The sequence below is a fragment of the Meles meles genome, chromosome 19 (assembly GCF_922984935.1).
Source record: "Meles meles chromosome 19, mMelMel3.1 paternal haplotype, whole genome shotgun sequence".
NCBI lineage: Eukaryota > Metazoa > Chordata > Mammalia > Carnivora > Mustelidae > Meles > Meles meles.
The window spans coordinates 295,955-322,828 of NC_060084.1; the positions used below are offsets into that span (position 1 = coordinate 295,955).

At 59.8% G+C, this 26,874-nt stretch overlaps 3 protein-coding genes across 12 annotated transcripts in view; 2 read left to right on the forward strand and 1 right to left on the reverse strand.

Moving 5' to 3' along the window:
- FANCA (FA complementation group A) overlaps positions 1 to 4,925 on the forward strand; it is a 63,572-nt gene extending 58,647 nt beyond the window's left edge. For 4 of the 6 annotated variants that reach the window (XM_045987471.1, XM_045987467.1, XM_045987469.1 and 1 more), the window contains one exon: positions 4,723 to 4,925. In XM_045987471.1, coding sequence (XP_045843427.1) covers positions 4,723 to 4,836 — 114 coding nt within the window. In that variant the 3' untranslated portion in view covers positions 4,837 to 4,925. Of the gene's footprint in view, positions 1 to 107; positions 249 to 4,722 lie in introns of those variants that run through there. The other 2 variants (XM_045987468.1, XM_045987470.1) reach the window with 1 other exon arrangement.
- On the reverse strand, positions 246 to 15,841 carry ZNF276 (zinc finger protein 276). Of its 2 annotated transcripts, XM_045987476.1 has the most exons (12): positions 15,711 to 15,841; positions 15,154 to 15,575; positions 11,396 to 11,699; positions 11,063 to 11,109; positions 10,522 to 10,968; positions 9,397 to 9,475; positions 8,112 to 8,195; positions 3,757 to 3,867; positions 3,613 to 3,688; positions 3,179 to 3,296; positions 906 to 1,005; positions 246 to 830 (listed from the first exon to the last, which is right to left on the reverse strand). In XM_045987476.1, the coding sequence occupies exons 2-12, from the start codon at positions 15,359 to 15,361 to the stop codon at positions 584 to 586; spliced, it is 1,821 nt and encodes a 606-aa protein (XP_045843432.1). In that variant the 5' UTR covers positions 15,362 to 15,575; positions 15,711 to 15,841; the 3' UTR covers positions 246 to 583. The 2 variants fall into 2 exon arrangements, with proteins under 2 accessions (XP_045843432.1, XP_045843433.1); XM_045987477.1 differs by lacking the exon at positions 15,154 to 15,575 and having other exon boundaries at positions 15,711 to 15,784.
- On the forward strand, positions 15,836 to 26,621 carry VPS9D1 (VPS9 domain containing 1). Of its 4 annotated transcripts, none has more exons than XR_006816181.1 (16): positions 15,836 to 16,058; positions 16,715 to 16,790; positions 18,330 to 18,422; positions 18,524 to 18,686; positions 19,987 to 20,098; positions 20,174 to 20,236; positions 20,594 to 20,646; positions 20,746 to 20,833; positions 21,017 to 21,102; positions 21,449 to 21,966; positions 22,976 to 23,105; positions 23,280 to 23,488; positions 23,782 to 23,878; positions 24,636 to 24,705; positions 25,418 to 25,522; positions 25,871 to 25,907. XR_006816181.1 is itself a non-coding variant. In XM_045987474.1 (16 exons), exons 1-16 carry the CDS (start codon positions 15,960 to 15,962, stop codon positions 26,065 to 26,067), a joined length of 1,986 nt encoding a protein of 661 aa, XP_045843430.1. In that variant the 5' UTR covers positions 15,836 to 15,959; the 3' UTR covers positions 26,068 to 26,621. The 4 variants fall into 4 exon arrangements, 3 of the variants coding, with proteins under 3 accessions (XP_045843430.1, XP_045843429.1, XP_045843431.1); XM_045987474.1 differs by lacking the exon at positions 24,636 to 24,705 and adding an exon at positions 26,060 to 26,621 and having other exon boundaries at positions 25,871 to 25,956; XM_045987473.1 differs by lacking the exon at positions 24,636 to 24,705 and having other exon boundaries at positions 25,871 to 26,621.
- The last annotated feature ends 253 nt before the right edge of the window (positions 26,622 to 26,874 follow it).

The following is a 26,874-nucleotide window of genomic DNA, read 5'->3' on the forward strand; positions in this document are numbered from 1 at the left end:
TGTGTAAACGTGCAACACCCCAAGCAGAAATGATCCAGCATCTGGCGCACACACTATGCCCACTTACCTGGCAGCCGCAGGGGCTGAGCACGGTTGTTTTCTCGCAGCTGCTGGCCACGAGTGCGGACTGGGACCCGGAAGTGCGCGCCGCCCTCCTGAGCAGACAGCAGGGGGCGCCCGACGCGGACCTCTACGGGGAGCCCGAGCTCTTCTGACCGGACCCTGCGCAGTGCACAGCCAGCTCTGTTGTAAATAATTTATTACAAGCATAACATGGAGCTTTTGCCTTAAAAAGTGGATTACAAATCTCCTTGATTGCTTTGGTGGGGAACAGGAATCAATTATTTAAAATCCATCTGGCCCCAAGTCACCAGTGTCTGTAGGAAATGCTGGTCCCAGAGTGGAGGCTGGAAAGGCTACGTGAGTTGCACACCGGGCCCGCCTTCGCCACACGGCAGAGCGGTGCCCTCGTGACGCACAGGTGGGGTACGGCATGGGGCTCCAGGGAGCGAGCGAGCCAAGCCACGCCATCAGGCTGTGTGAGGGACGACCGAGCCGTCTCAGCCCCAGTAGGCGCCTGTGCTCAGGTGGGCTCGGGCTTCACGGCCTGACCCTCCACGGGCCCAGCCGGGGGCTCCAGGGGCAGTGCCTTGTCCTGGGTTTGCGTCAGAGGGTGGACCATGGACATGTGCACATTGAGGTTGTGGGCCTTCTCGAACCGCCGGCCACACTGGTCACAGGCAAAGTCCAGCTCGGTCTCAGCCTTGTGCTTAGTCATGTGGTACTTGAGGGATGCCCGCTGCCGGCACTGGAAGCCGCAGACTTCGCACCTGGGGGACAGGGTCAGGTGAGCGCGGGCGTGGGCGCCGGCATGGCCGCGAGAAGGTGCCCTTCCCCACACTTACTGCAGAGGCTTGGCTCCCGAGTGGCGCATCTGGTGGACGAGAAGGTGCTTCCGCTGCTTGAAGGTCTGTCCGCACTCATCACAGATGTAGTTCCGCACCTCTGCGGGCCAGAGACCCAGTGAGCACCGCCCGAGAAACACCTGGCCCTCCCACGGAGCTCGGGGACCCAAGCAAGGGGCCGTGCAGACCCAGTTTTACTGAGAGATGAAAACTTCTAATGTAAAGCTTTTTGTTGAGAGTGCTTAAAAACGTCACCTGGCTGAGACTTTGCCAGCTACTGTACACAGGTGAAGCCTGTTTTCGAAAAGAGAAACTCTAGATCTACTCAAGCAAAAATTCTCAGAGGACATCCCAATCACTAAAGCTTCACTGATTACAAGTGCTCTAAGAATTGTCCCCGTACTGGGTCCAAGGCAGGGGAGGGGGATATCCACTTAGCAAAGACATTTCTTGGACTCTTGAACAAAAATCCAAGAGTCAGCTCTACTCCTGGACGTGTGCCTGGGGTGGTGGCCACGTGCCTCTTCCTCACTGCCGTTCCATCTGCAAACACCCACCCCGACTGGCTCTCTCCCCTACTGGGTACCATGCACCCTTCCAAGTTCACAGTCCACCCTCTTGGTGTTTTAAAAAAAAACGAAACTGCTAATGGTTAGGGTCTGAACTGGGATACAACATGACATCCCAATTTGAGGGAATTATTTGTGTCAGATGTCCAGGGCGGCTCAAGAGCAAAAAACGTAGGAAAAATGGTTTCACAGTGAGACCAACCAACAGATTTGCTCAACAATAAAACTGACAACTCTGGGTAAAAAAAGTAAAGTGTGACTCTATAGTAAGTCATTTCAAGAAAAACCAGCACAATTTCTGTTTAGGGATAAACGGACACAAAATCCGTGGATCTTTTAAAGGGGTGATGCCAACACGGGACAGCAGCTGCAGCGGCGGGAGTCCCGCGCACACCGTTCTTGGGCTTCTGACACAGGTGGCCCAGGCCGTGTCATCAGAGGGGGGCGTCCAAACGAATAAACGCACATGGGCCCAGAGCTGTAACGTGGGTGCGGAGAATGGGTGGGGAGAGAAGAGGGTCCTCGGCTCACGTCATCCCACAAACACACTTAGGTAACTATCAGATCCTCCCAAATACCCCGGAAATGGACCTGCAGACTGGCAAAACCAACCCCGCCACTCAAGGGAGAGCCGCCTTCTGGGAGAAGAGCGAGAGACTGACCAGCTCACAGGGAAAAGGAGTCCCCAGAGCAACTGGCTTGGAAAGCCAGAGGGGTCGAGGGCCTGAGTTTCCCAAGTTCTTGCAACCAGAGGGGCTTCAAGCCTGGAATCGTAAAGGTCAGTGGGCTAGGCTCAGGGAGCACCCCCACAGCCTGTGGACATCCGAGAGCACCTGGGGCCCACGGGATGGGGGCGGAGGCCGTGTGCTCAGCTCCGCGGGCAGCCCAGAGAGACCCTCCAGGAGCAAAGGACCAGCAGGCGCCCTGTACCTCCCCCGCCCCCAGCGCAAACAAAGGTCCAGCTCAGGAACCAGCGCGGACAACGCTCCATTCCTCACTCACACCAAGCTACCGGCGCTCCTCTGGCCTCAGTCCCAGCACGGCAGGCCCCCTCCCCCGAAGACCAGCCCAAAGCCCTGCGCACACCGCGTTCCCTGACCCGGCAGTTCCGGAGTCTGTGCCGGCAGGTCTCATTCCCTGAGCAGACCAGAGCACAGCCCGCACACCACCTTCGGGCCAGGCACCGCCCACGCCGGGCGCAGGGAGCCTCTGCAGACCACTGGTCTGAAGGCTGAAGCGGCCGGGACATGCGAGCAGAGCGTACCCCCCAACCCTAGCCCCGAGGCGCCAGGCCCTGGGGAACAGGCCCACTACACGGCCGCGCCCCACAGGACTCAAAAACACACAGAAAAAGACACACAAAACGAGAACCAACGGGAAGACAGACCCGCAAGTGCGGAGGGAGGGCGCTTACCATCTCGGTGCTTCGTTTCTACAATTGCTACAATGCGCATGGGTTACTTTTACAATCCAAAAAGCACGTGATAAATGTCATTTTTTTTTAAAGTAATGACAAAAACCCCCACCACAATAAACTTGCTGAAAGGCACTGGGATTTCTTCACCGTCAGTCCCACGCCACTTACGCACGACCCTCACTCAAGGCACCAAGACAGAGCCCCAGGCATCTTCGAAGGGCGTCCAGCCCCCGTCGGCCACCCGAGGGGACAGCACAGGCAAGCCTGTGGGAGAACAGGGCGCGCACCTGTGTGGATGAGCTTCACATGGCGCTGCAGATAGCGGTCGATCATGAACACCTTGTTGCAGCCAGGGTGGGGGCAGGGCCTCTCCCGGACCTCCTCATGGTGCTCCTTTATGTGCTTCTGCGGGAGGGACAGCAAGACCCTGAGGGCCCCGGCCAGGACAGTCACCCCCGATCACACAGCACATGCCTCCCGCATGCCCTACACGGCACCCTCAAAGGAAGAGACCCAACCATCCGTCACTCAACCAGAAGTGGGTGCTTTTCCCAGGAGTGGAAGGCTCACTTCTTGGCCCCTGGCTGCTCCGCTCTCTAGCCGCCCAGGCTCTCGTGAGGCCCCGGGAACACGGCTACGCCCGGCTCTCCAGAAACCTGGGCCCTCCTGGTCGGCCACACACAGGAGGTAACCCGTGGCCCCGGGGCAACGCCCTGCTTACCTTCATGCCGTCGGCCCCTCGGTACACAGCCGTGCAGCCCTGGTACGGGCACTTGTAGATGGTGGGCAGCTCCTCCCTGCAAGGCAGAGCACACGTGGGGCCGCTGCCCCCACGGGCAGGGCGGCCCCCAACCCAGGCCCTCACCTCTCACAGCCGAGCTTGTTCTTCCAGCCCGGCTTGGGGCCAGGTTTCTTTCGAGTTTTTGGTTCTTCAGACTTCTTGGTTTCTTTGCTTTCACTCTTTTTGCCAGAGACCCTATGAGGGGGGCAAAAAAACCCCACGGGCGGAAGGAGCAGCAGTCAGACTCAGTGCCGTTTCGGATCTCTGTCGCACGTACTCTCACTGGTCTCCATGCCCCTCTCTCCTCAAACAGGACAGGTGGGCTTTTCCCCCAGGCTTCCATGGCAACCCGTTTCAGTCTCAGTGCTCACTGGCTGGCTTTCAAACTGACCTTAGCCACCACAGCTAGACCAACCCCTCGCAAAGGCAGAGGCTCTGCACTACCGCCTCGGGAAGGCAGGGGGCAGGGACGGGTGGTTCGTCAGGACTCAAACCTCACTCCCTGAACATCAAACCAAACACTACTTGGAGACATCATGTTAAATGATGGATTGGGGAAGCTTTAGGGGTCAGTCCCTCCAACAAAACCACCACCAGGCTAGAGAAGATCAGAATCACTGGTTTTGGAACCTGATGGGAGGTGCCCAGCCACCAGGCGGGGGCTCAGAGGGAGATGCGTGTTCTTGGGAGAGCGCGGTGTTGCCCCACCAGCTTCCATCGCTGCCCCTCAGTCCCGCTGCTGGGGCCAGCGTGGACAGTAGGGACCTTTTATTCAGTCTGACAGGTCCCTGAAAGACCAGTTCAGATGCACCAATCTCCCCGTGGGGCCCAGTGAAGATTTAAAGAGACACAGGGTGCCTGTGGCTCAGTTGGTTAAACGTCTGCCTTTGACTTAGGTCATGATCCCGGGGTCCTGTGATCGAGTCCTGCCTCCGGCTCCACACTCAGCAGGAATCTGCTGCTCCCTCTCCCCCTCCCTCTGCTCATGCTGTCTCTCAAATAAAATCTTGAAAAAAGTATATAAAGAGAAATGTCCATTTTGTTTTTCAGATCCAAACATTTAAAGAAAACTGTCAGAAACAGAAGGAACTTCTTAGGGGATTATGCAACAAGCCTATACCTAACATCATCCTCAGCTGTGAAAGACTGAAAGCTTTCCCGTAATCAAGAACAAGACAAGGGCACCTGGGTGGCTCAATGGGTTAAAGCCTCTGCCTTCGGCTCAGGTCATGATCTCAGGGTCCTGGATTGAGCCCCGCATCGGGCTCTCTGCTCGGGGGGGAGCCTCCTTCCTTCCTCCTCTCTCTCTGCCTGCCTCGCTACCTACTTGTGATCTGTCTGTCAAATAAATAAATAAAACCTATTAAAAAAAAAAAAGGAACAAGACAAAGATGCCCATTTTCACCACTGCTGTTCAATATAGTATTAGAAGTTCTAGACACAGCAATCAGGCAAGAAAAAGAAAGGGGATCTAAATTACCAAAAAAATTTACCTCTATGCACAAATAACATGATCTCCTACGTAGAAAACCCTGAAGAATCCACACAAAAATAAACAGATTCAGCAAAGCTGCAGGGTACATAATCAACACACAAAAACCAGTTCTTAAAATGAATGATGCAAAACAAAACAAAAAATAATTCATTTGCACTAGCATGAAAAATAACAGGAATTAAAATTAACCCAGAAGATGAAAGACTCATACACCGAGATGGCAATACTCCCAAAGCTACAGATTCAATCCCTAATCCTAGCCCAGTGGTGTTTTTGGCAGAAATGGAAAAAGCAATCCTAAGCTTAACATGGAATTTAAAGGGTTACTGAGCAGCTAGATGAATCTGAAACACAAAGCTGGAGGACTCACACTTCTGATTCCAAAATTTAGTATAAAGCTACAGTAATCCAAACAGTGCAGTAGGAGCAGAAAAACAGACATACAGACTGAATGAAGAGAACTGAGAGCCCAAAAATATACCCCTCACAAGAAAAATCAACTGATTGTTGGAGAAGCGTGCCAAGACCAGTCGCTGGGCAAAGGACGGTCCCTTCAACAAATGGCGCTGGGAGAGCTGCATGTCCGTGGGCCGAAGAACGAAACTGGATCCCGAACTCACGCCGCATACAAAAATTAACTCCAGTGAATCAAAGACGTAAGAGCTAAAACTATCAAACTCCTGGATGAAAACATGACCTTGGATTTGGCAACAGTCTCTGGACTACATCAAAGGTAAAGCAGCTCGGGCCGCCCGGCTGCCTCAGCCAGCAGAGCGTGCAACTCTTGATCTTGGGGTTGTGAGTCTGAGCCCCGCACTGAACACAGAGATTAAAAAAAAAAAAAGGCCAAAGCAACACAAGTAAAAACAGGTAAATTGGATTTCAAAATTAAAATTAAAAATTTTTGTGCACCAAAGGAAAGTATCAAGGGAATGAGAAAGATAATCCACTGAATGGGAGAAAATGTACTTTACAACTCAACAGCATAAAGATAAAACAAGCCAATTTAAAAATGAGCAAGAATAAATAAAAAGAAAAGAAACTTTCAAAATCTGAAGGGAAAAAAAGGCAAAAGACTTAAATAGACATTTCTCAAAAAATATAAGCATGTTAAAAAATGTCCACCATCACTAATCACTAAGGAAATGCAAACCAAAATGACAATGGGTACTACTTCACGCCCAAGAGGATGAATACTAAAGAGGAAAACAGGTTTGAATTACTATATTATATGCCTGAAACTAATATAACACTGTGTTAACAATACTAAGATTAGAAAAAAGAAAAAAGCCACTGTGGAAAGCAGTACGGATGTTCCACAGAAAATTAAAAATAGGACGCCTAGTTAGGTTAAGCCACTTCCTTCGGCTCGGATCATGATCCCAGGGCTCTGGGATCGAGCCCCGCATCAGGGTCTCTGCTCGGCGGGGAGCCTGCTTCCTCCTCTCTCTCTCTGCCTGCCTCCCTGCCTACTTGTGATCTCTGTCTGTCCAATAAATAAATCTTAAAAAAAAAAAAAAAAAGAGTTGTATGCTTTATCAGCTGAGCCACCCAGGCGCCCCTCAGACAGACACTTGTAGGCCAGTATTCATATTATTCACGACAGCCAAAAGGTAGAAACAACCCAAAATGGCAGATGAATGGATCAACACCCTGTGGTCTATCCAAACAGCAGAATATATTCAGTCATAGAAAGGAACCAAGTTCTGATACACATTACGTTAAATAAAAGAATCCTATCAAAAAGGACAAAAACGTATTTCCACTTCCATGCGGTACCCTGATGTAACGAGATTAGCGGCTGCCGGGCCGGGAGAGGTGAAGGGGGAGGTCGTCACTTAGCGGGAGCAGTTTAGTTGAGAAATGGCGCTGACGGCTGCACAACACTATAGACGTACTCGATGCCGCTGAGTTCGCTGCACATTTACAAATATAGAATGGGGGGCACCTGGGTGACTCAGTCCCAGCTAAGGGGACCCACATGTCTGCTAAAACAAAGTCACATGGACGAGGGCTACTCAGAGGCCCTGTCCTAGGTTTCCAGTTGTGACTCACATAGTAGCACCCAAGGAACCACGTGGCCCCCAGGTCCGAGTGTCTCTGTGGCCAGCCCACTGCTACCTGGTCCCCCTCCCGCAGGGCCTGGCTTCTGTTTCTTTTTCCATAGCCATGTGAAATTTTTCAAATGAAATTTTTCAAATGAATTTTTCAAATGAAAAAAGGAAGCCAGGTTTGCTCTTTAATCTTGGTGCTGCGTTTTCTTGGCTGATGGTACGGTGCTTCCGGTCCGCACTCGACCGTGAAACACTCAGGAACACCAAGTGCGGCAGCGGCCCACTGCCGGTGTTCTCGGTGTTCCTGCGCTTAAGGCGGGGAGGAAAGTGACCCAAGGACACATCAGCCTTCCCTGCCAGGACCCTGTATCCTGAGAGAAAACACAAATCCCTGAAAAAGGAAAGGTCAAGACAAGGCCACAGAGGCGACTCTACAGGGAAGTGGTGTAGCAATCAGTGCCAGAGGCAGAGCTGAGAGCAACTGCAGGGCTGGATCCCTGAGTCTGCAAGGGCCTTAGCAAAGCAGCGGGAAGAAGTGCAGGGTCGAGGTTCCTGCAGGAAACCGGGCGGCGGAGGGAGCGCAGAGAGCTCCCAGATGATGCTGAGTCACATCCACAGGCCCTGCCACTCCCACATGACGCACAGACCAGGTCTCAGCACTGAACTAAGAAAGGCCTCCGGCTCACTCTGAAGCCACACAGTACTGGGCTAGGGTCGTCAGAGCGGCGGGAAACGTGCGCTGAGCGAGGGCAGACCAGGAAGTAGGAGCCTTCATTCTCCGTCCCAACCACTCCCACCCGGCGACCCTACCAGGCAGACGCGGGTTTCCAGGTTACCCAGCCACGCCATTCCCACACCCTAGGGACATGGAACAAGACTGCCCCCCTTACTTTTTTTCTGGGTAAGGCTCGAAGGATTCGTCCGAGGACTGGGTATTCTGCTTCTTATCATTGTCATCTTCACTCAGGATGTCCCTAGGGAAGACGAGGGAACCTTCAGCAAAGGCCTGCGGAGTATGACTAACCCAGAGGCACCTCCTGTCCCGGAAACCATCAGACCTCCAGACCCCGGGTTTCTGCTCTCCTAACAGGGCCTCAGAACCCTAAAAATCCCCCCATTTCTGAGCTCCTCTCCTAACAAAAAGGGAGGCCAGCAAACTGAAAACGGAGGATCCCCCAGAAGCCACGCCCCCCTCACACCAGGCCCTGGACTTGGAAAGAACCTCTGCAGGGCCCGGTAGCACACGGAGACCTCAAAGAGCGAGCTCCTCAGGGAGCGGACTTCCGGACTAGGAGTCACCTGCTCCCACAGCCGTGAGCACCTACCAGCTGGTGTGCCAGCTGCCGGCCACGGCCAAGGTCACGGAAGCCAGGAAAAGATCTTTAGCCTAAAGCATGAATTCAGTCTCTGCAGGACAGCGGACACAGACAGGCTGGTACACCACGGCCTTCCCCTGCAGGCTGCCACGCGTCCAGACAAGAGACTCCAGGCTGGCTGGTGGCCTACAGGACAGCCTGCGACCACTGCTGGTCCTGGACGTGTTTCAGCACAGCCACCTCAGTTCTTCCGCGACCTCAGTCGTTTGCACTGACACCCCACTAGATCTGAGCCAAAAATCATACTGTCCTCCTCCTCGTGTGTGTGAGGGTACATCTGCGTTCCAGTCACAGCGGAAGGGGAAAGCGTGTGAAGGCCGGCTGGCGTGCGGCTGCCCCCATGAGGGGTTCTCAGCAGACAGGCAGGAGGCGGCCCCAGGAGCAAACAGTCCCTGATAGTGCCCTTTTGGGAGCGACTGGTCCTCCTGCACAGAACCTCTGCCCCCAGTCACAATCATGTCAGGACAAAGGGCCAGAGACTGACCTCGCCTGTTCCAGTAACATCTACGGCTGGCACAAAACCACAGCCTTGAAGGAGACAAGCCAGCAACAGCGAAAGAGCGACCACAGTACTCTAATTCCACACCCCCCTGGCTGTGCTCCTCCTGCGGATCCTCAGGTCTGGGGGACCCCCTGGATCAGAAACAAGAAGCCTGGAAGTACCCTCGGCCACTCGTCTCCTTCCCACCAAGAGAAGGAGAGGGTCCTGGCCAGGACACAAGCAGGGAGCACACAGGTTGGCGGAGTTTGGTTTTTCCAAGGAGGAATTTTAGGCTATTTAAACCCACTCTTCTCTCACCCCTCAGAAAGGTCACTGAACTCGTCTTTTACCCGATCATCCGAGGTTGAAGATGGAACCTGCTTCTCACCCAACCGCCCTGAGAAACAAAGAACAAGGCTCCTGTTACCAACACGGAGCGCAAGCAGTGCTCCCCAGAAAGGAGGCATGCACCTGTCTTCCTTGCGGGGAGCCTGAGGTCCTTCAACCTCAAATCCCACCCACCTCCCAGTCCCATTCCCCATAAGGTCCCTGCATAGCCAGACCGGCCACCCCACACCCAGCACAGGCATGAGCAGCACCAGGCATCGGAAACCCTAGCCGACAGCCCACATCAGCAAGCCCAGCCCTTCCTAGAGCTTCAGATCCAGTCGTTTCGGGGTGGGATGACTTGCACTTTGTGGATGTTCCGGGACATTTAAAAAAATCATTGTTATCAGAGTATTGCATGCACACGGTCGGGAAAAAAAAGCAGTTCTAAGAACCCTCTGACACAATTCCCGTCTCCCTTCCCAGCATCTGTGCCCTTCTCTCTCTCTGAACTATTTGGGCAGCTACACTTTTTTTTCCCCTGGGGAGCTCAGGTGCACAAACGGAGGCTGCAAGCAGCAGGAGGCCAGCCCCGCCGCCCCAGCACAAAGTCCACTAACAGCGACACCCCGACCACAGCACAGTGGGACGGGGTCCCAAACAAGGGCCCTGTGTCTCCTCTTGGCCAGCTGGCAGAGGAGCCCGTCTAGGCCAGTCCCACAGGGTGTCACAGGGATGTTGGCTGAGACCCAGAGAACGACCCGCAGCCGGCCCGAAACAGCCCTGGAGGCAGCAGCTGCCTCTTCCCCCAGGTCCCACAACAAGGACCCCATTCTTCTGCCTCCCTCAGCCCCCTGGCCCCAAGCAGGCTTAGCAAGGAAGACCGGACGGCAGACAAGCATGCCTTTACAGAAACTGCTGTAACAGAGTCCTTAACCCCTCCCTGGTGCTGAGTGCCCAGGAGATGCTAAGGCCGACTCCGTCGCTTCTCCCAGAGCCGCGGCGTACAACACCATGACCACGGTCCACAACAACGCAGACATCCGCTTTCTGCTGAGGGCCCTGGCCGGCTCAAGACTAGGAATCCTGGTCCAACAGCCCACGAGAGCCTCCTACCTGGGGCCCCACTTGAGGGGAAACTTGGCTGAGGTGGGGGGCCCAGCCCAGGCCCTACGGGGCTGACATCCGAAGGGGGCTGGGCCAGGTCGGTGCTGGGCAGCGTCTCGGTCTCGGCTGGAGCTGTGGTTGCTCTGCCCTGGGAACTCTGAGGGGCAGCCCCAGTGGGGTTGGGCGCCCGATGCTGGGTCAGCCACGGGGCCATCTCCTTGTCCCATGTCCACTTGACGGCCAGTGCACTGTCCAGCAGGAGGGCCCCGCAGCTGGAGTCGGCGTCCATGGTATAGTCGTGGCCCTGGTCACAGCCCCAGACAGCTTGGATAACACCGCAGTACTCGGAGGACAACGTCCTCTGGAGGTCAGGCAGGGCCCCACAGCTGGCCGCGTGTCCATGCACCCATGCTACCAAGTCGCGTAGGCCCTGGCGGCTCGAAGCGATCAGGTCCACTGAGGAAAGGCAGAGAGATGCCACACCCAGGGCCAGTCAGCACCCAGCCCACCTGGAGCCTACCCACACACCACACACCAGGGGCACACTCACCCAAACACGCTCCCTCCTCTGCCCCTGGCGGGGGCTTGGCACCAACCCTGCAAAGGATCAGCACGGCCAGGAGTCAGGCTGGCAGTGAACAAGACGCAGGCTCACCAGACCCCTTGCACAGGCCACCTCTCCCACACGCAGTCTGAAATTCCTCTTCCAACGGCTCCCTCCTGTCTCCTCACGCGCAGCCCTCTGTGGCCTTCACCTCCCCCACGCATGTCTGTCCGTCTCCCTCACACCAACACGTCTGCTGCTCTAGGCGTGCCGCGTCTCCCCAGCATGCAGGGAGCTTAGGTCCCCAACGCCCACCAAATGAATGGAGGAGGAGCCTACTTTGTGCACGTCTTCCGGTGGCCTGTCGGGGAGACGTTGACTCTCTGCAGGAAGGACTGGAGGAGGCCACGGCACTGGTAGAACTGGGCGTGGCAGTTCTTGCAGACAAACTGAGACAGAGCTGGGTCCTGGTGGACAGCCACCCCCAGCAGATGCTGGAAGTCCCGGAGGAAAACGCGTTCCCCTGGCGGGGGTCTGTCTGAGCTCTCCCCAGGGGCCCTGCCAGAAATGCTGCGGAGACTCCGGGAGGAGAACTTTCCATGGCAGAGGCGACAGTGCCCCATGGCAAGAGCCCGGCCTGTTCCTGGGCAAGCACAGGAGACGGTAAGTCAGCAGGTGAGGCTGCCCGCTGCACAGGGCATGGAAGACACAAGCTCCCGGGAAACGAGCAACATGGCCCCAGGGGAGGTGAGGCCCACGTCCTGCCATCCTCCAAGCTCCCCGAGTGAAGAAGAACCCTCCACGGAGCTTCCCCATACATACGCCTTAGACACAAGCCCGCATCTGGGCCAAAGGCAAGGCTCTGGCTCTGGGCTCCCGGCTGAACATAAGCCCTTCTGGGGGAATGTGCTCAATGGAGGGCCTTACGGTCCAGAAAACCTCTCAAAGAACTCTGAGTGCTTCTACAACAGGGCCAGAATTACCCCGATGACAAAACCAGACAAGGACACCACAAGAAAAGAAAATGACAAGCCAATATCCCTGATGAACACAGCTGCCAAAATGCCCACCAAATTCAACAATACATTCAGTCGCTCATATACCATGGTCCAGTGGGATCTACCCCAGGGCTGCAAGGAGGGTCCGACACTCACCAACCATGTGATACACGTTCACGGAACAAAGGATGCGACTCACAAAAGCATCTCAGCAGATGCAGAAAATTTCGGACGAAACTCAATGCCGTCGTGAGAAACACTCTGAACAAAGTGGTATAGAAGAAAACGTACCTCAACACAATAAAGGGCACAGGTACCAAGCTCATAACTACCATCATCCACACAGGTGAAAAGCAGAAAGCTTTCCTCTCAAGGTTCGGAACGAGATAAGGATGCCCATCCTCACCACTTCTACTCACCATAGCACAGAAGCCTTAGAGCAATTAGCCAAGAAAAATAAGAAATACCCAATTACAAAAGTAAAAAACTGTCTCTATCTGCAGATAATATGGTGCTATCTATGGAAAACCCTAAAGACTCCATCAAAAGAGTCTAAGAATGCTAGGAACGCAAATTCCGTAAAATTGATGGACACAAAATCAGCGATGAACTATCAGAAAAAGAAATTAAGCAATCCCACTTACAAATGCATCAAAAAGAATAACAAAACCTATGAATAACTTTAACAAGGAGGTGAAAAACCTATACGCTGAAAACTACTAGACATCGACGAAATAAACTGGAGACAAATAAATGAATATTCTGTGCTCGAGGACTAGAACACCATTAACATGTTCACGCTACCAAAGCCACCTACAGATCCAGTGGAATCCTGATCAAATTCCAATGGTATTTTTCACAAAAACAGAACAAATCTTAACATTTATATAGAACCACAAAAGACCCCAAATAGCCAAAGCAATCCTGAAAAAGAGGAACAAAGCCAGAAGCATCACACTTCTTGATTTCAAAATAGATTACACAACTACAGTAACCAAAACCGTACACTAATAACACAAAAACAGACAGGTTAATGTAACATAAGAGAGCCCAGGGGCATCTGGGTGGCTCAGTGGGTTAAAGCCTCTGCCTTCGGCTCAGGTCATGGTCTCAGGGTCCTGGGATCGAGCCCCGCATCGGGCCCTTTGCTCCGCTGGGAGCCTGCTTCCTCCTGTCTCTCCGCCTCTCTGCCTGCCTGTGATCTCTGTCTGTCCAATAAATGAACCAATCTTTAAAAATAAAATGAAAAGTCTGTGTATGTATTTTAGCGAGACAGCAAGCCCCCACTCACACTTCCCAGCGAGGAGTACGTGTGCAGGGGAGGGTCCCAGGGACCGAGAGAAGCAGACTGTCGGCTGAGCAGGGAGCTGCAGGGACCCTGGGCTCCACCCTGGGCTCCGTATCCGTCACCCTGAGACCGTGACCCGAGCTGAAGCAAGAGTCAGACTCAACCTGCGGCCCCACCCAGGCACCCCCGCAGTTTTAGGTGTAGTTTTCCGAGGAACTTTCAGAGACTGCGCCAGTTTACGTTCCCACCAGCAGCGCCCGCGGGTTCCCTTCTCTCCGCCTTCCCAGCACCGGCCTCCTCGGCAGGCGTGGGGCGGCGGCTGTCGTGGCGCTGACGGGCGTTCCCTGGTGCGGACTGATGGTGAGCTCCTGCACACTCGTGCTCCCGTAGGGCTTGTCCTGAAAAACCACCGTTTAGATCTGCCTTTTTGTCTGTCTTAAGACCTGTTTGTTTGGGATAGAGACAGGGACAGGGAGATGGCAGACGCCCCACTGAGTGGGGAGCCTGGCTCTGGACTGGACCCCACAACCCTGAGCTCATGAGCCGAAGTCAAGTCAGACACTCGACGGACTAAGCCACCCAGGCTCCCCTGCTGCCTTTTTTTCAGTTGGGTTGTGGTTTTGAATTGCACTAGCTCTAAATACATATATTTTAGATGTTAGTCTTTTCTCTGTTATGTGGTTGGCAAGTATTTCCCCAAGTTCAGTCGTTGCTGGCTTTCTTTGCAGTAGAGAAGCATTTCAGTTTGATGTAGTCGCACTTACTTATGTTTTGCTTTTGTTACCTTTGTTTTCAGTGTTGAGTCTAAAAAGTTATCGCCAAGACTGAGGAGAAGGAATTTACTGCCTGTGTTTTCTTCTAGGAGTTTTATAGTTTTAGGTCTCACGCTTAGGTCTTAAATCCATTTCGAGTTTATTTTCGTTTCTGATTTAAGTTGGGGGCCTAGTTTCCTTTCTTTCGCATGTGACTGTCCAGTTTCCCAATACCCATTTACTGAGGAAGAGACTGTCGTTTCCCCATTGTATGTGTTTGCCTCCTTTGTAGTAAATTAACCGACCACACATACGCCCGAGTTTGTATCTGGGGTCTCTTTTTTAGATTTTTTATTATTTACTTGATAGACCACAAGCAGGCAGAGCAGCAGGCAGAGCAGCAGGCAGAGAGAGAGGAGGAAGCAGGCTCCCCGCGGAGCAGAGAGCCCGATGCGGGGCTCGATCCCAGGACCCTGAGATCATGACCTGAGCCGAAGGCAGAGGCTTTAACCCACGGAGCCCCCCAGGCGCCCCCCAAGTTTTTAAAACTGAAAGGAAAACTGCCATGTGACCCGACAGCTCTCCTTCCCTTCATCCGAGCGAAGTGAGAACCTGAGTCAAGGACGCGCACCCAGTCCCGCTTCACCGCGGCGGGATTCCCGGGCCCGCGCGTCCCAGAGGGCGAGACGGGCGCGCGCGCGCACGGGCCCGCGCACACACACACGGGCGCGCGCCGGAACTCTGCTCACCCGCGAAAAGGACCCCCGCCGCCTGGCCCCGCACGCTCGAGCGTCCTCTGCACCAGCCAGAAGCCAAACGCGGCTCACGGGGAGCAGCGCGGCGGCCGCAGGCGCACGGCGCGGGGTGCGCGGGGCCACAGGACGCCCGCGCGGGAGGACGGCCCCGGCGCACCACCGCCGCAGCCGAGGGTCTCCGCCGGCACCGCGGCCCCCGCCCCGCACGAAGGCCGAGGACGCGCGCGGGGGGCTCCGGCCCGGGACCCGCCGCTCCCGCTCCCGCTCGCGCCCGCCCCCCGCCCGGCGCCCCGGCCCGACCCACCTGCCTCGTCGGCGCCGTCTTCGCCCGGGTCCCCGCGGGCCCGCGCCAGGCCCCAGCCCAGCCGCGCCGCCACCAAGGCCGCGGCCTCGTCCACGCTCGGCCCGCTGCGGGACGGGCGGCCTCGGGTCCGACCGCTGCCGCCGCCGGAGCCCCCGCGCGGCCCCGCCGCCCCCGGAGACAGGAAGCGACCGAGCCGGTCCCGCTTCATGGCGGCGGCCGCGGCTGCAGCCCGGCCCCGGCGCTCCGCCCCGCTCGGCTCGGCTCGGCCCCGCTCGGCTCCACTCGGCCGTACTCGACCCGGCTCGGCTGCGCTCGGCTCCGCTCGCCCCGCCGGCCCCCGCTGGGTGGGCCGGTCCGGCCTGTCGCCCCGAACCCCGCGCGTCCGCTCAGCTGGACTCCGGCGCTCGGCCCCGTTCGCCGCCCTGGAAGCGGGGCGGGCCGGTGAGGCAGGGGCGGGGCGGCGAAGGGAAAGGCCGGGAGAGCGGGCGGCGGCGCGGCAGGGCCCGGGCGTCGGGCATGTCCCCGACGTGGCGCGCGGGGGCGACGCTTCCACTTACGCGCTCGCGGCGACTCCGTGAGGCTACGCGGGCGCCGCCGCCCCTCCAGCCTCGGGAGCTCGGCGAGTCGAGCGACGGGGGGTGCGGCCGTCGTCGCCGGAAGTGCCGCCGCGCCGGCCCCGCCCCTTCCGGCGGTCCAGGGCTCGGGCGGCGCCGGCTCCCGCGCGGGCGGCGTTCCGGGGTCGGGGCCGCCTGTCCCGCCCTGGGCCGCCGCCGCTGTCACCGCTACGGCCTCCCCAGCCCGGCGCCATGGCCGCTGCGGCCGGGGACGGCGCGGTGAAGCCGCTGCAGTGCGCCATGAAGCTGGCCAACGGGGCCATCGAGCTGGACACCGGCAACCGGCCCCGGGTGAGGCGCCTCAGAGCCAGGCGGGGCGGGGGCCGCGGCGGCGGGCGGGGGCGGGGCCGGGGGCGCGGTCGGGGGCGCGGGGCGCGGGCGGCGGCCGTGACCTTGGGCAGCTCCGGCCCCCGGCGGGCCGTCCGCGCGGCGGTCTGCTCGGGCTCCGAAGGCCGCGTCCGGGAACGGCCTCCCGCTGCCGCGCCGCCCTCCACGGCCCGGTTTCTGGGGCCGCAGCTGCCCCGCGCCGGAAGCCGCTTCCGAGCCCGCCGCGTCCTTGCCGCGGAGCTGTGGGCCCGAGACCCGCGCTCCGGCTCGCGGCCCGGCCGGCCCCGCACTGGCGATGTCCGCGCTCGGGGCTCGGGGGCTCGGGGGCTCGGGGGTCGGGAGCGGGGCCGGGAGCGCCCGCACGTGACTCCGGCCCGCGGGAGCCTCCCGGCGAGGCTGTGGCGTTTTCAAGCCACGGACCGGAGCCCCGTCGCCCGGGAAGGACACGTGCGGCGGGGCCCCTGCGTCCTTGCCGTGCTGGGGCCGCGGTGGGCGCCCCGGGTCGAGGGAGGGGACGCTCCGTGCGCAGGGCCGGCCCAGCCCGAGGAGCGGCCCGGGGAAGCGGCGGAGGAGCCCGCAGGGGCGCGAGGCGGGCCTGACCGCGGCCGGTCCCCGCGCAGGAGGCGTACGCCGAGTACCTGCGGAGCGTGCGCTACATCTCGCAGGCGCTGCTGGAAGAAGCGGAAGCCGCCGAAGGTACGGCCTCCCTCCTCGCCGCGGGACCGATGAGGGACAGCGTCGCGCTTGCGGGGCTCGGGCCGGGGGTGTCCGACCCGCGGCGTTCGCGGAAGGCGACTGGGCGCGGGCGTGTCGCGCCAGCAGGAAGAGAGGGCGCTGTCAGGGTGGGACGGAATGGGGCCTGACCAGACCCCGACGTGCAGCCCTAGCCCGGGGAGGAGTGAGCTGTGGAAGGGCCAGGGGCTGGGGCCACGCTCCCAGCAGACGGAAGTGCAGAGCCTCGGCGACGGGAGCGGGGGCGGGGTGCAGTTGGGGCAGTCGTGGCCTTGCGTGGAGTTGGGGCCGCTCCGGTGTAGGGGAGGCTGGTAGAGGCTGGGAGAGAGGCCGGCGTGGAAGCTGAGCCTCCAGGAGCTTCTCGCAGGGAGGGCGGCGGTGATAGGGCCGCTTGCGCGCAGAAGGAGCAAAGGGCTTGGGGATGTTCTTTGAAGGCGGACCTCACAGATTTGGGGGGGTAGTGAGCCACTGGCTGCAGGGCAGGGGGTGGAGACAGGGGGCCGCTGCTGGGCGGGGTGGGGGGGCAATGGACTTCTGGGGGGAACAGTGAGGTGCAGAGGGATGGTGGGGGGGGGTGGCGGGAGCAGACTTGTGTGGGACGCACAGAGCTGCATCATGACACGCTTGCTTCAGGTGCTGAGCACCGGGGTGGCTGTGGGAGACGTGGGAGGCACCAGAATCAGAGCTGCCCCAGAGAGGCAGTGAGCTTAGCAGAGCTCTGGGCACTGCAAGACGGAGGCCTGGGCGGGGGCGCGGCAGTAGACCCGGGGGAGGGGCGCGGTGTTCTGGAAGAGAGAGACCCTGAAAGGTGGAGGAGCCCTCCGAGAGGGGCTCAATGTGCGGGTGGAAGTGAGAGGCGCTTCCATGGGGGTCAGAGGGCTAAAACGCTGCGGTGAGAGGCCGGCTGTGATGGGAGCACAGTGGGTCAGAAACGAGGGCTGGTGGGGTCCAGGGAAGACCTTCAGAGGCCGCTCCTACAGCCTGTACCTCCTGACGAGAGGGACCGCCCCTGGCCCCAGCAGGGAACACAGAACAGGAGCCCCCCCACAGGGGCCAGGGGCGGCTCAGGCACAGCCAGAGCACAGGAGATCGGTGGTGAAGTTGTGTCTGGGAAATGGTACGTGGTCCCTCCAAGGCCCACCGTGAGGAGAGGCTGTAAGTACAAGGAAAGCGTTTGCTGGGAAAAGGCAGAGGAGGGGCTCTGATAGTCCAGCCGCGGTGACGTCCGGGATGACAGGACAGTTAGATGCTGGGCTGGCCAAGCTGGGAGCCCAGCGGCATCCGGAAGTAAACCCCCATCAGATGATCAGAAAGAGGAGGTGAGGTGACCTAGAGGTCAGGGATGAGGAGGGGGCGGGGCGACCCCCGGAGGAAGAGATGAGGGGGGGCTAGGCCAGCAGAGGGGTCAGAGGTAAGGAGACAATGGGCTTGTTTTTATTTCAGCAAGACTCTGTTTAGCGACAGAGGTGATAGTGATCAGTTTTCTTGTCTCTTGCTCCCCAGAAGGTGGAGACTCTGTGGCCCCAGACACCTCAAAGATGCTGAAACTGGCTGAGCAGTGTCTGGAGAGGGCCCAGTCGACAGCTGCCCAGCTCGGTGCGTCTCCAGCCGATTTCCCTCGGACACCCCCCCCCCCAAATCCACATGTCTGTGGCGCGCTGGACTCCAGATGCCCCTTGCTTGTGTGCATCTTGCAGGGAAAACACACCTGAAGCCGGCCGTGCCCGTGGCTGCTCCGGGCCCCTCCTCCACCAGTCGACATCGCCGGGTGTACTCGGATGAAGGGGGGAAACTATCTCCATTTCTGCCGCCCGAGATCTTCCAGAAGCTTCAGGTGGTCGAGTCACAAGGTTCTAAGAAGTAAGAGAGGGCAAAACGGAAGGTGGGCTGAGCCTGGGTTTGAAGTCCAGGCAACGTGAGCTAACCAGGGTGGTTTTTGTTAAAAGGGGCCCGAGAATGGAAATAGCTTCGTGCTTGACAAAAGCGTGCAAATCCCCTTTGGACAGAAGCGTGTGCGTGAGTGTCACCCAGTCAGAGACGCGCAAGCCCAGAGAGACACCAGGAGCGTAGAGAGTAAGCGCGGAAACAGCCTGCAAGTCCAGGCAGTTAGTAGACGTTGCGTGAGACCGTCCTGCTCTGTACAGTCACAGAAGGAAAAAGCAAGTTTGAAAATAGTGTCAGGGGACAAAACAACTGTCAAATCGGACCCAGCAAATAAAGAACCAAGTAGAAACAAAATAAAAGAAAATACCAAAATTGTTTTTAAAAACTCACTGAAAACAGTAACAACACAGCGTTTCCTGCGCTGCAAGTGCACACGTGTGCACGGAAAGGAGCGGTCGGTTTTCTAACAGACCAGACGTAACGGCGGGAAGAATGAGTGAGTTGGTTACAGGGTCAGTAGACCCCCTGAATGACTCAGAGAGGGAGAGAAAAAAGAAAGTCTGAGAGGGAGGTCAAAGATCTAACAAGATTATTGGACTTCTGGGAAAAGAAAGAAAGTGGGAAAGGCATTATTTGAAGAGCTAACAGGATAGAAGTTTCTGGAACTGAGGAAACACAGTCACATACAAGAACCCCCACTAAGACAGACAAGGGCTGGCTCCTGGCCCTGCTGCTGCCAGCCGTCGGGGGCCACAGGCACCGCAAGGGTCCAGACACCTCACTTCCGCACGTGGGGTTTCAGGGCAGGACCAGGCAGGAGACTTCCATCCCAGGACAAGTTTTCCTGCAGTTGGAGCCCTCACAGCGGACCCTCCCCCACTGCAAAACCCGAAGACTCAGCGCGGGGGTGGGGTGGCTTTTGGTGGCTCTTCCTACCGAGGAGACACGGTTCTCTCTTTAATGGGTGGCAAGCTCATCTAGTTGTTCAGCTCGCACAATGCCTTTAGACAGTTTCATGTTGTTACCAGACACGCACGCCTCCTCTGCAAAAAGCACGATGTCTGCCTTCTCTCGAAGAGTCAGACATCTTCGCTGCTGCGGGCCCAGGTCGGCAGGGCTCCCAGGCCACCCCAGTCCTCCTTTTCGTGTCCTGCCTGCCTCCCCCCGCACCACCAGCTCACCTTCTGGTCTCAGGGCTTGGTCAGGAGGGTCCTCAGGTTACCAGAGGCTTCCAGAGCTTCCTGGGGCCTGGGCCGCAGCTTGTCGCTGTTCCCAGGGCGCTGAGACCTCTGGAGGAGGCGTCCCTGCAGAACCAGAAGCTGAAGGCCGCCTACGAGGCACGGATGGCCCGTCTGGACCCCAGCCAGGCCGTGCAGAAGACCTCCCTGGTGAGCAGGTCCCAGGGAGGGTCTGGCTTGGTGGTGGGAAAGCAGTAGGGCCTTATTTTCTCCTTCCCTTCCTAGACCCTGTCTCTGCAACGACAGATGCTGGAGAACCTGGTGATCGCCAAAGCCCGGGAGGAGACAGTATCCTTTCTCTCCATCCCCGGTGTCCCGAGCTGAGGGAGAAGGGGTGAGGCGGGAAGTGAAGGTGCCGCTTTTGGGGTGGGGACGGAATTTGTCTCGCTTCAGAGAGTCCTGGAGGGACGGCTCCCGCCCTGCCGGCCTCCGCACAGGCCCTCCTGTTCCTCGTGGCACCCGCGGCTCTTCTCCCGCTTCCCATCGGCTGGGGCTGGCTTCATTCCCCGAGTGAGCTCCCATCCTCGGGCCTGCCCCCTCCCCTGCCCCACCTGGCCTGACCATACCTCCCCGGTGCCCGGGAACTCAGTGCTGGCCAGTGGCGGGGGGTGCCCACCAGCCACAGCCTTGACTCCGCTGCCCCAGCTGCACAGAAAGATGGAGGAGCGCCGGCTGCGGCTGCAGGAGGCAGCCAACAGGTGCGTCCCCTCCCATGGGTCTAGGGGCGGCCCAGAGGACTGGTGGGGACTGCTGCCCCCCCCAAGCCCTGAGGCTCCGGGCTGGGTCTTCCTCCCCAGGAGGTTCTGCAGTCAAGTCGCCCTGACCCCAGAGGAGCGGGAGCAGCGGGCCCTCTATACCGCCATTCTCGAGTACGAGCAAGACCACGTGAGTGCCGGGAGCTGCGGCCGGGGCTGCCACGGGTTGCTATTCCCGGGGCCCGTTGGCCTTGGGTCTTCCCGACGCCCCGGGGAGAGCATGGGCAGTGTGGCACTGGTCTCCTTGGGGGCAGCCTTGGTGGGGATGCGTGCAGGGACCCAGCCACGCCCTCCAAAGTCTCCTGCCCCGTAGGACTGGCCGAAGCACTGGAAGGCCCGGCTCAAGAAAAGCCCAGGGGACCTGTCGCTAGTGACCAGCCTGGTCTCCCACCTGCTCAGGTACCAGGGCCTTCCCCCCTCCCTCCGTCCTGTCGGCCCTAACGGCAGGCAGACGACAGGCTCAGAAAAGAGAGAGGAGGAGATCGGGGGTGCCGTACGGGACACTCGCAGGCTCCCTTCTCAGGGCTGGGGTTGCAGACATCCCAGCCAGCCGCCCTCCTGGTCTTTTAGCGGCCACCTTCGTCCTTCTCAGAGGGGTGGGTCCGGCTTGATCAGCCACATTCACTCCCAAGGAAGCCACGGAGCCGCTTCTCCGAGGCGTGCGCTGGGGCCCCACAGCTGGCAGGTGGACGGCAGGTGAGGGCCTGGCCCCAGCGCACACCCCCTCCCCCTCCCTGTGCCGCAGCATCCCCGACCACCCCATCTCGCAGCTCCTGAAGAAGCTCCAGTGTGCGGTGTACCAGACGCTGTACCCCCTCGTCAGCAGGGCTGCTGTGGGCGCCGCCTCCCCCGCCGGCTGCTGCGCTCTGCCCCCGGACGCCGACGGGCTGCTGGCCCCTGGAAGCCGGCGACTCCGGCCCTCGCACAGCCTCTACTGTATGCTCTCCCCTGCAGAGCCCGGCCCGGCCCCGCAGCCCCCAGAGGGAACCCACGCCAGTCCCCCTGTGCCCCCTCCTCACGCCCGCGCCCCAGAGGGAGGGCCAGATAGCAGCCCCGCGGGGCCCTCCTCGCCCCTGGCTCACAGCTGGACCGGTGCGCAGGGCAAAGATAGCTCCTTTGAGGACCTCGAACAGTTCTTGGCTACTTCTGAGGGGTGGGGCCGGGGGCGAGGGTGGCCGCCGGAGCCCCAGACAGCGGGGCTGAAGAAGGAGCCGCTGCAGGAGCAGCTGAAGAGCACCGTGAAGGACATACACGACGCCATCGGTGAGGGCCAGCGTGCCCACAGGACGGGGGGCGGGGGAGGGAGCCGCCCCAGTTCTGAAGCCTGGGCCCTCGGGAGGACAGGCTTTCCTCTGGTAGGCGGCCCGCTGGGCTTGGTCTGCAGAGCTCTCTCTGTCCCCCTTCTCTGGGGCAGACTCCGTGTTTAGCAGACAGGCAGGTGCCCTGCTCTCAGAGCAGCTGGAGCCGGCTGCGGGCCTGAGGTCTCCCCCGATCCTGGGTTGTCTGCTCGCTGGGCTGCCCCGGGAAGGGCGGCCTGGTCTGTTCCAGCCTTCTGTTTGGGGAAGGGTCTGCAGTCAGGTCTTCTGGCCGCCAGGTGGTCCTGGCTGGCCCACAGGGTTAGACTCAGGTCATTCCAAACTAAGAAGCATCAGACGTGTGCGCTCTGGTGACGGTGGCCTTTTCCATGTTGAGAGAGTGTGTGGACTCCCTGAGGGTTGGTGCCCAGGGTGGCTGGAGACTCCCGGGTCCCTTCCAAGGAGGAAGGCTTCTAGGGCTTTCTAAAAACCAGCAAGGGAGTTCCAACAGGGGCTTGGAATGCCTTCCAAGGTCACCAGGATGGGCCTCCCATCTCCGTGGGCCTCGGGTCTTGTTTTAAATATACTTCTCAATGTCTAACAGGTTCATGCAGTTTGGAGTTCAAACCCCTTCAGAAAGACGCTGTCCTTTCTCAGCCTGTCTTCTTAGTTCCTTAGGGAGCCAGGCATGATCTTGTGAGCTCCTGGGTGCTCCGACCGCAGAGCCCGTGGACATGGAAGTGGGGAGCTTGAGGGGAGTGGAGGGAGGTTCACGCAGAGCCCCAGCCCACCAAGCCAGAACCCTGCGGTGCTGTCCACACTGAGGCTGGCTCCAGGAGTGGGAGAGGAGGGAGCGGGTATGGGCCCCCTCCCCGGGCACCCAGGCTGGCTAGGGATGACCTCCAGGGGTTGCCAGCCTGGGGCGGCAGGGCTCAGCCGTCCCCACAGTGCCATCGTGCGGGCTCTGCTCCCGGCAGACAGGCTGCTCTCGCTGACCCTCCTGGCTTTCGAAGGCCTGAATGCAACCGCCTCCAAGGACCGATGCCTGGCCTGCATCGAGGAGCCCTTCTTCTCTCCGCTCTGGCCCCTGCTGCTGGCGCTCTATAGGTATGACCCCGGTTCCAGACCCCCATAGGGCCTTCCACTCCAGGACCCCTGGGCACACTTCCCGCCGCTGCTGTACTCTCCAGCCCTCCTCAGATGCTTCCCGGTGGCCCGTGGTGCCACACCACCCCCCTGCAGCGCCCGCGCCCAGCTGAACCCAGCCTCTCTCTGCTCCAGGAGCGTGCACCGCCTCCGTGAGGCCGCCTTGAGCAGGAGCATGGAACTCTACAGGAATGCGTCGCCGGTCGCCATAGGCATTCCCAGGAAGCTCCTCCCCCGGGACCTGGAGGCCTCGGGAGCCGGGGCTTACCCCTACTGCGCGGCAGCCCAAGAGCTGGGCCTGCTGGTGCTGGAAAGCTGTCCGCAGAAGAAGCTAGAGTGCATCGGTGAGGGGCTGCGCTCCAGAGGGGGGAGGGGGAACGTGGTCAGATAAGACCCCATCCCAGAGGCTGACCTGGAATCTCTATGGGCCCCGAGCAGCAGACCTCTCTCCTCCTGTCACTTGGGGGTGTGTCTCCCGGGACAGAAGCGATGTGAGGGCTCAAGCTTCGGGAGGGAGCTTCTGGTTCTCCCGAGCTCCCCGTGACATGACGGTTGGGTGCCTGGGAGCTGTTGTGGCCTCTGGGCCTGGGACCGGCTCCACTCAGCCCTCTCGTGAAGCCGCCTTTCTGTGCCACAGTGCGCGTGCTGCGGGTCATCTGCGCCTGTGCCGAGGATTACTGCCGGGCCCAGGAGGCGGCCCCTGAGGCCAGACCCCTGCTCGGTGCCACAGCCATGTGAGTCCCGAAAGTTCACAGCCTGGGGTGGGCACTGAGCATGTGGGGGATGCCTGCAGGGACCTGGGGTCGGGGAGAGCCCTCCCGTCTTGCCCCCAGCACCCAGAACGCAGGTTCCCATCTGGATTTGGGGCCCCAGGGTCCCTGCTGCTACAGTGAGCTCTGTGGAGCTTGTTGTCCCGCAGAGCGCCCATTTCCAGCAGGGGCTCGGGCTCCAGCCCCCGTGGACGACACGTTCCTGCCCATCTGGGCAGGGCTTCTTAGAAGTTAGGAACCACCAGCTAATCCGGTGAAATTTAGGGTTGCTTGTCCCAGAAGCACGTGTGGGGAAACAGCCCCAGCCTCAGTATGGAGCCTGCCCCTGTGCGAAGCCCCGGACCTGGGGTTCCCGATCATCCCTGCCCCCACCCTGAGGTGGGGGGCAGGGATCTTCTCTAGCCGCGTCTCTGATGCCTGCTTCTGTTTGTCTCATCTGCACCCCCCCCCCCCGGGGCCAGCAGCCTCTCGCCCTGGTCCCCGCTTGGGGCTCGCAGCTCCTCTGCACCTACAGGGGCTCTGCCCACCGCCACCCTGCCCCAGGGACCCGTGTTATAATGGAGACACTTGTCATTTGAAGCTGGTGGGTGGTTTTAGCACCTACCTACCCCCAAGGGCCTGGAGATAATGGGCAGGCAGAAGCCAGAGTTAAGCATGAGATGAGCAGGGCAGAGCAGGGCAGAGCTCCACCCACGGAGAGACAGATGCCCTCCATCCCCAGCAACCCCAGGACCTCAGCTGCGGGGCTGGACTGGCCGGCCCGCCTTCACCAGTGACCATGTGGCTTCGGAGTAAGTAGCTGCAGGTGTTAAGAGTCGTAGGGCTGAGGTGTCGTGGGTCGCAGTCGCAGTCCCACACGCCCTCTCTCCTTCGGGGATCTGAGGAGCAGCGAGGGCTGTGTTGCACATGGGGGTGTGCAGTGCCCAGGGCGGTGCAGGCAGGGCCACCACCAGGAGCTCGCAGTGGGCGAGGCCTTCCTGGTGGGTGGTCCTACTGAAGCCAAAGTCTTTGCTCCCATGCTCTTCCCAGAGACCACCGACCTGTGGGCCCCTTGGGCTAGGATCCTGCATGGGCCTCCCTAAGCACCTTTTTAGCTCCCCGAGATGCCTCTTGGGGGGGATCTCCGGTGCCTGGCTCCGGTCGCAGGTGTTGGCAGGCTGCCTGGGACGCTGGCCCTCCCCTCTGTTATCCTGCACCACAGGTGTGGGCAGGCCAGTGTGGCTGAGACTGTCCCCACACGTGCCCTGGGGGGCATCTCCCTGGCCAGGCGTGGGCTCCGCAGCACGTGGCTCCCGATCAGGGCGGCCTTGCTGCCGGTGCTGCCCGGAGTCCACTCCCAACTGCCCACGCGGGCGGGCGGAGGGGTGCGCGGAGGGCTGCGGGGAGGGCTGCGGGGAAGCCGAGGACCCTCCGGAGGCCAAGCTGGGGGCTGCAGGGTTTTGGGGATGGAGGGGCTGTGCTGGCCCCTGGAGCCCACTGGCCAGCTGGGTCTCTGCCCAACAGCGGTGCCGACGACCTGCTGCCCATCTTGTCCTTTGTGGTGCTGAGAAGTGGTCTCCCCCAGTTGGTGTCAGAGTGCGCAGCCCTGGAGGAGTTCATCCACGAGGGGTAGGAAGCCCTGGCCGCCGTTGGGCCGGCGTGGCGCTGGGCGCGTGCTCCCGGGTCGGGGGTCCACCTGCACACGAAGCCCGTGGTCCCTTCTTCCAGCCCCTTTCCACCACCCCTTGCTTGGCGTACTGCTGCGACAGGAACTGGGCGGCCGTCTCTTGAGTAGCATCTGCCTGGGGAGTGGGCTGTCCTCCAGCCCAGCCTCCCTGACAGACCCCCTGGGGGACCTCAGCACCCAGGGCTTTGTCCCCCAGATGTCCCCATGAGGGCAAACACCCTTCCAAAGTGCTGGGGGCCTCCGTGCGTCCCCCGGAGGTGACAGGCGTGCCCGTGCCCGCGCCCGCACAGGTACCTGATCGGAGAGGAGGGCTACTGCCTGACGTCACTTCAGAGCGCCCTGAGCTACGTGGAGCTGCTGCCCCGGGGCTTCCTGGGCAAGTAGAGGAGGACGCGACCTGCTGAGGACCGTCCAGGACTCACCTGCTCTGGGGGGCCCTACAGCTCGCACACCTGCCCTAACCTGACATCTGTCCCCAGGGACTTGACACGACACCTCTGTTCCTCGGATAGAGCTGAGCTCAGCCGTCGCTAGGAAGTAGGCCTGAGAGGCTCCCTGCAGGAGCAGCAGATGCTGGACTTCCCTGGGACCTGCACACGACTCCTCACAGCCCAGCAACTCCATGGTCGGGAGGGGACCCTGGGCCCGGCAGAGGGCAGGTGTGGTTTCTCTCGCTTCCCAGTCGCTGTGACAAGGAGCTTCCAGCACCCGTGTCTGGTTAGGGTCAAGAAGAGGGCCTGTCCCCACCCCCTGCCTCCCACCCAGTGGGACCCAGGTGGCTTGAAACCGTACTGTTTACTATCCGGCACTGATCACTCCGTTCTCCCTGGAGCCCGGGGCCCACCCACCTGTGTCTGGGGCCTCTGAGCTGCTCCAGCCCTTGGCGTGGTAGCCACTGGACATGCTGGGACCCCTGGCCAATTTCCATCCCCACGTGTCCCCTCCTGGGTCAGTGCCTATCTGCAGCCCAGTGTCCACTCTGTCACATGCCCCAGGAAGCCGCTGACACCGCTCACAATAAAGAGGCCACCGGTATCTCAAGCCCCCAGCGTGCATGCTCACCATCCCACTGGCCGCGTGGAGGCCCGAGAAGCACAGCCCCCTCCCCTGCTGACCAGCAAGAGCCGGACTGTCCCAGAGACCAGCTCCCAGACCCCCTGGGGCTGCACCCCCAGGACAGGACAGGCTCTGCAGGGCCAAGTGCTGGGCAGGACCTGGGACTGGACCTCTTGGCCTGAAGGGCTCTCGGGAAGCATCTTTCTCTGGGTGGGAAACACCTGTGGGCGCCCTTCGT

Bases quoted from the DNA above. Each gene is read 5' to 3' on its own strand.
- ZNF276 (XM_045987476.1), bottom strand. From the start codon at position 15,361: ATGAAGCGGGACCGGCTCGGTCGCTTCCTGTCTCCGGGGGCGGCGGGG. The intron at 11,110-11,395 runs GTAGGCTCCTCC...GATCCTTTGCAG, and splicing joins CACCGGAAGACGTGCACAAA to GGTTGGTGCCAAGCCCCCGC. The intron at 3,868-8,111 runs GTAAGGGGGGCA...CCCCCCTCATAG, and splicing joins GAGCCTTACCCAGAAAAAAA to GGTCTCTGGCAAAAAGAGTG.
- VPS9D1 (XM_045987473.1), top strand. From the start codon at position 15,960: ATGGCCGCTGCGGCCGGGGACGGCGCGGTGAAGCCGCTGCAGTGCGCC. The intron at 23,106-23,279 runs GTATGACCCCGG...TCTCTGCTCCAG, and splicing joins CTGCTGCTGGCGCTCTATAG to GAGCGTGCACCGCCTCCGTG. The intron at 23,489-23,781 runs GTGAGGGGCTGC...TCTGTGCCACAG, and splicing joins GAAGAAGCTAGAGTGCATCG to TGCGCGTGCTGCGGGTCATC.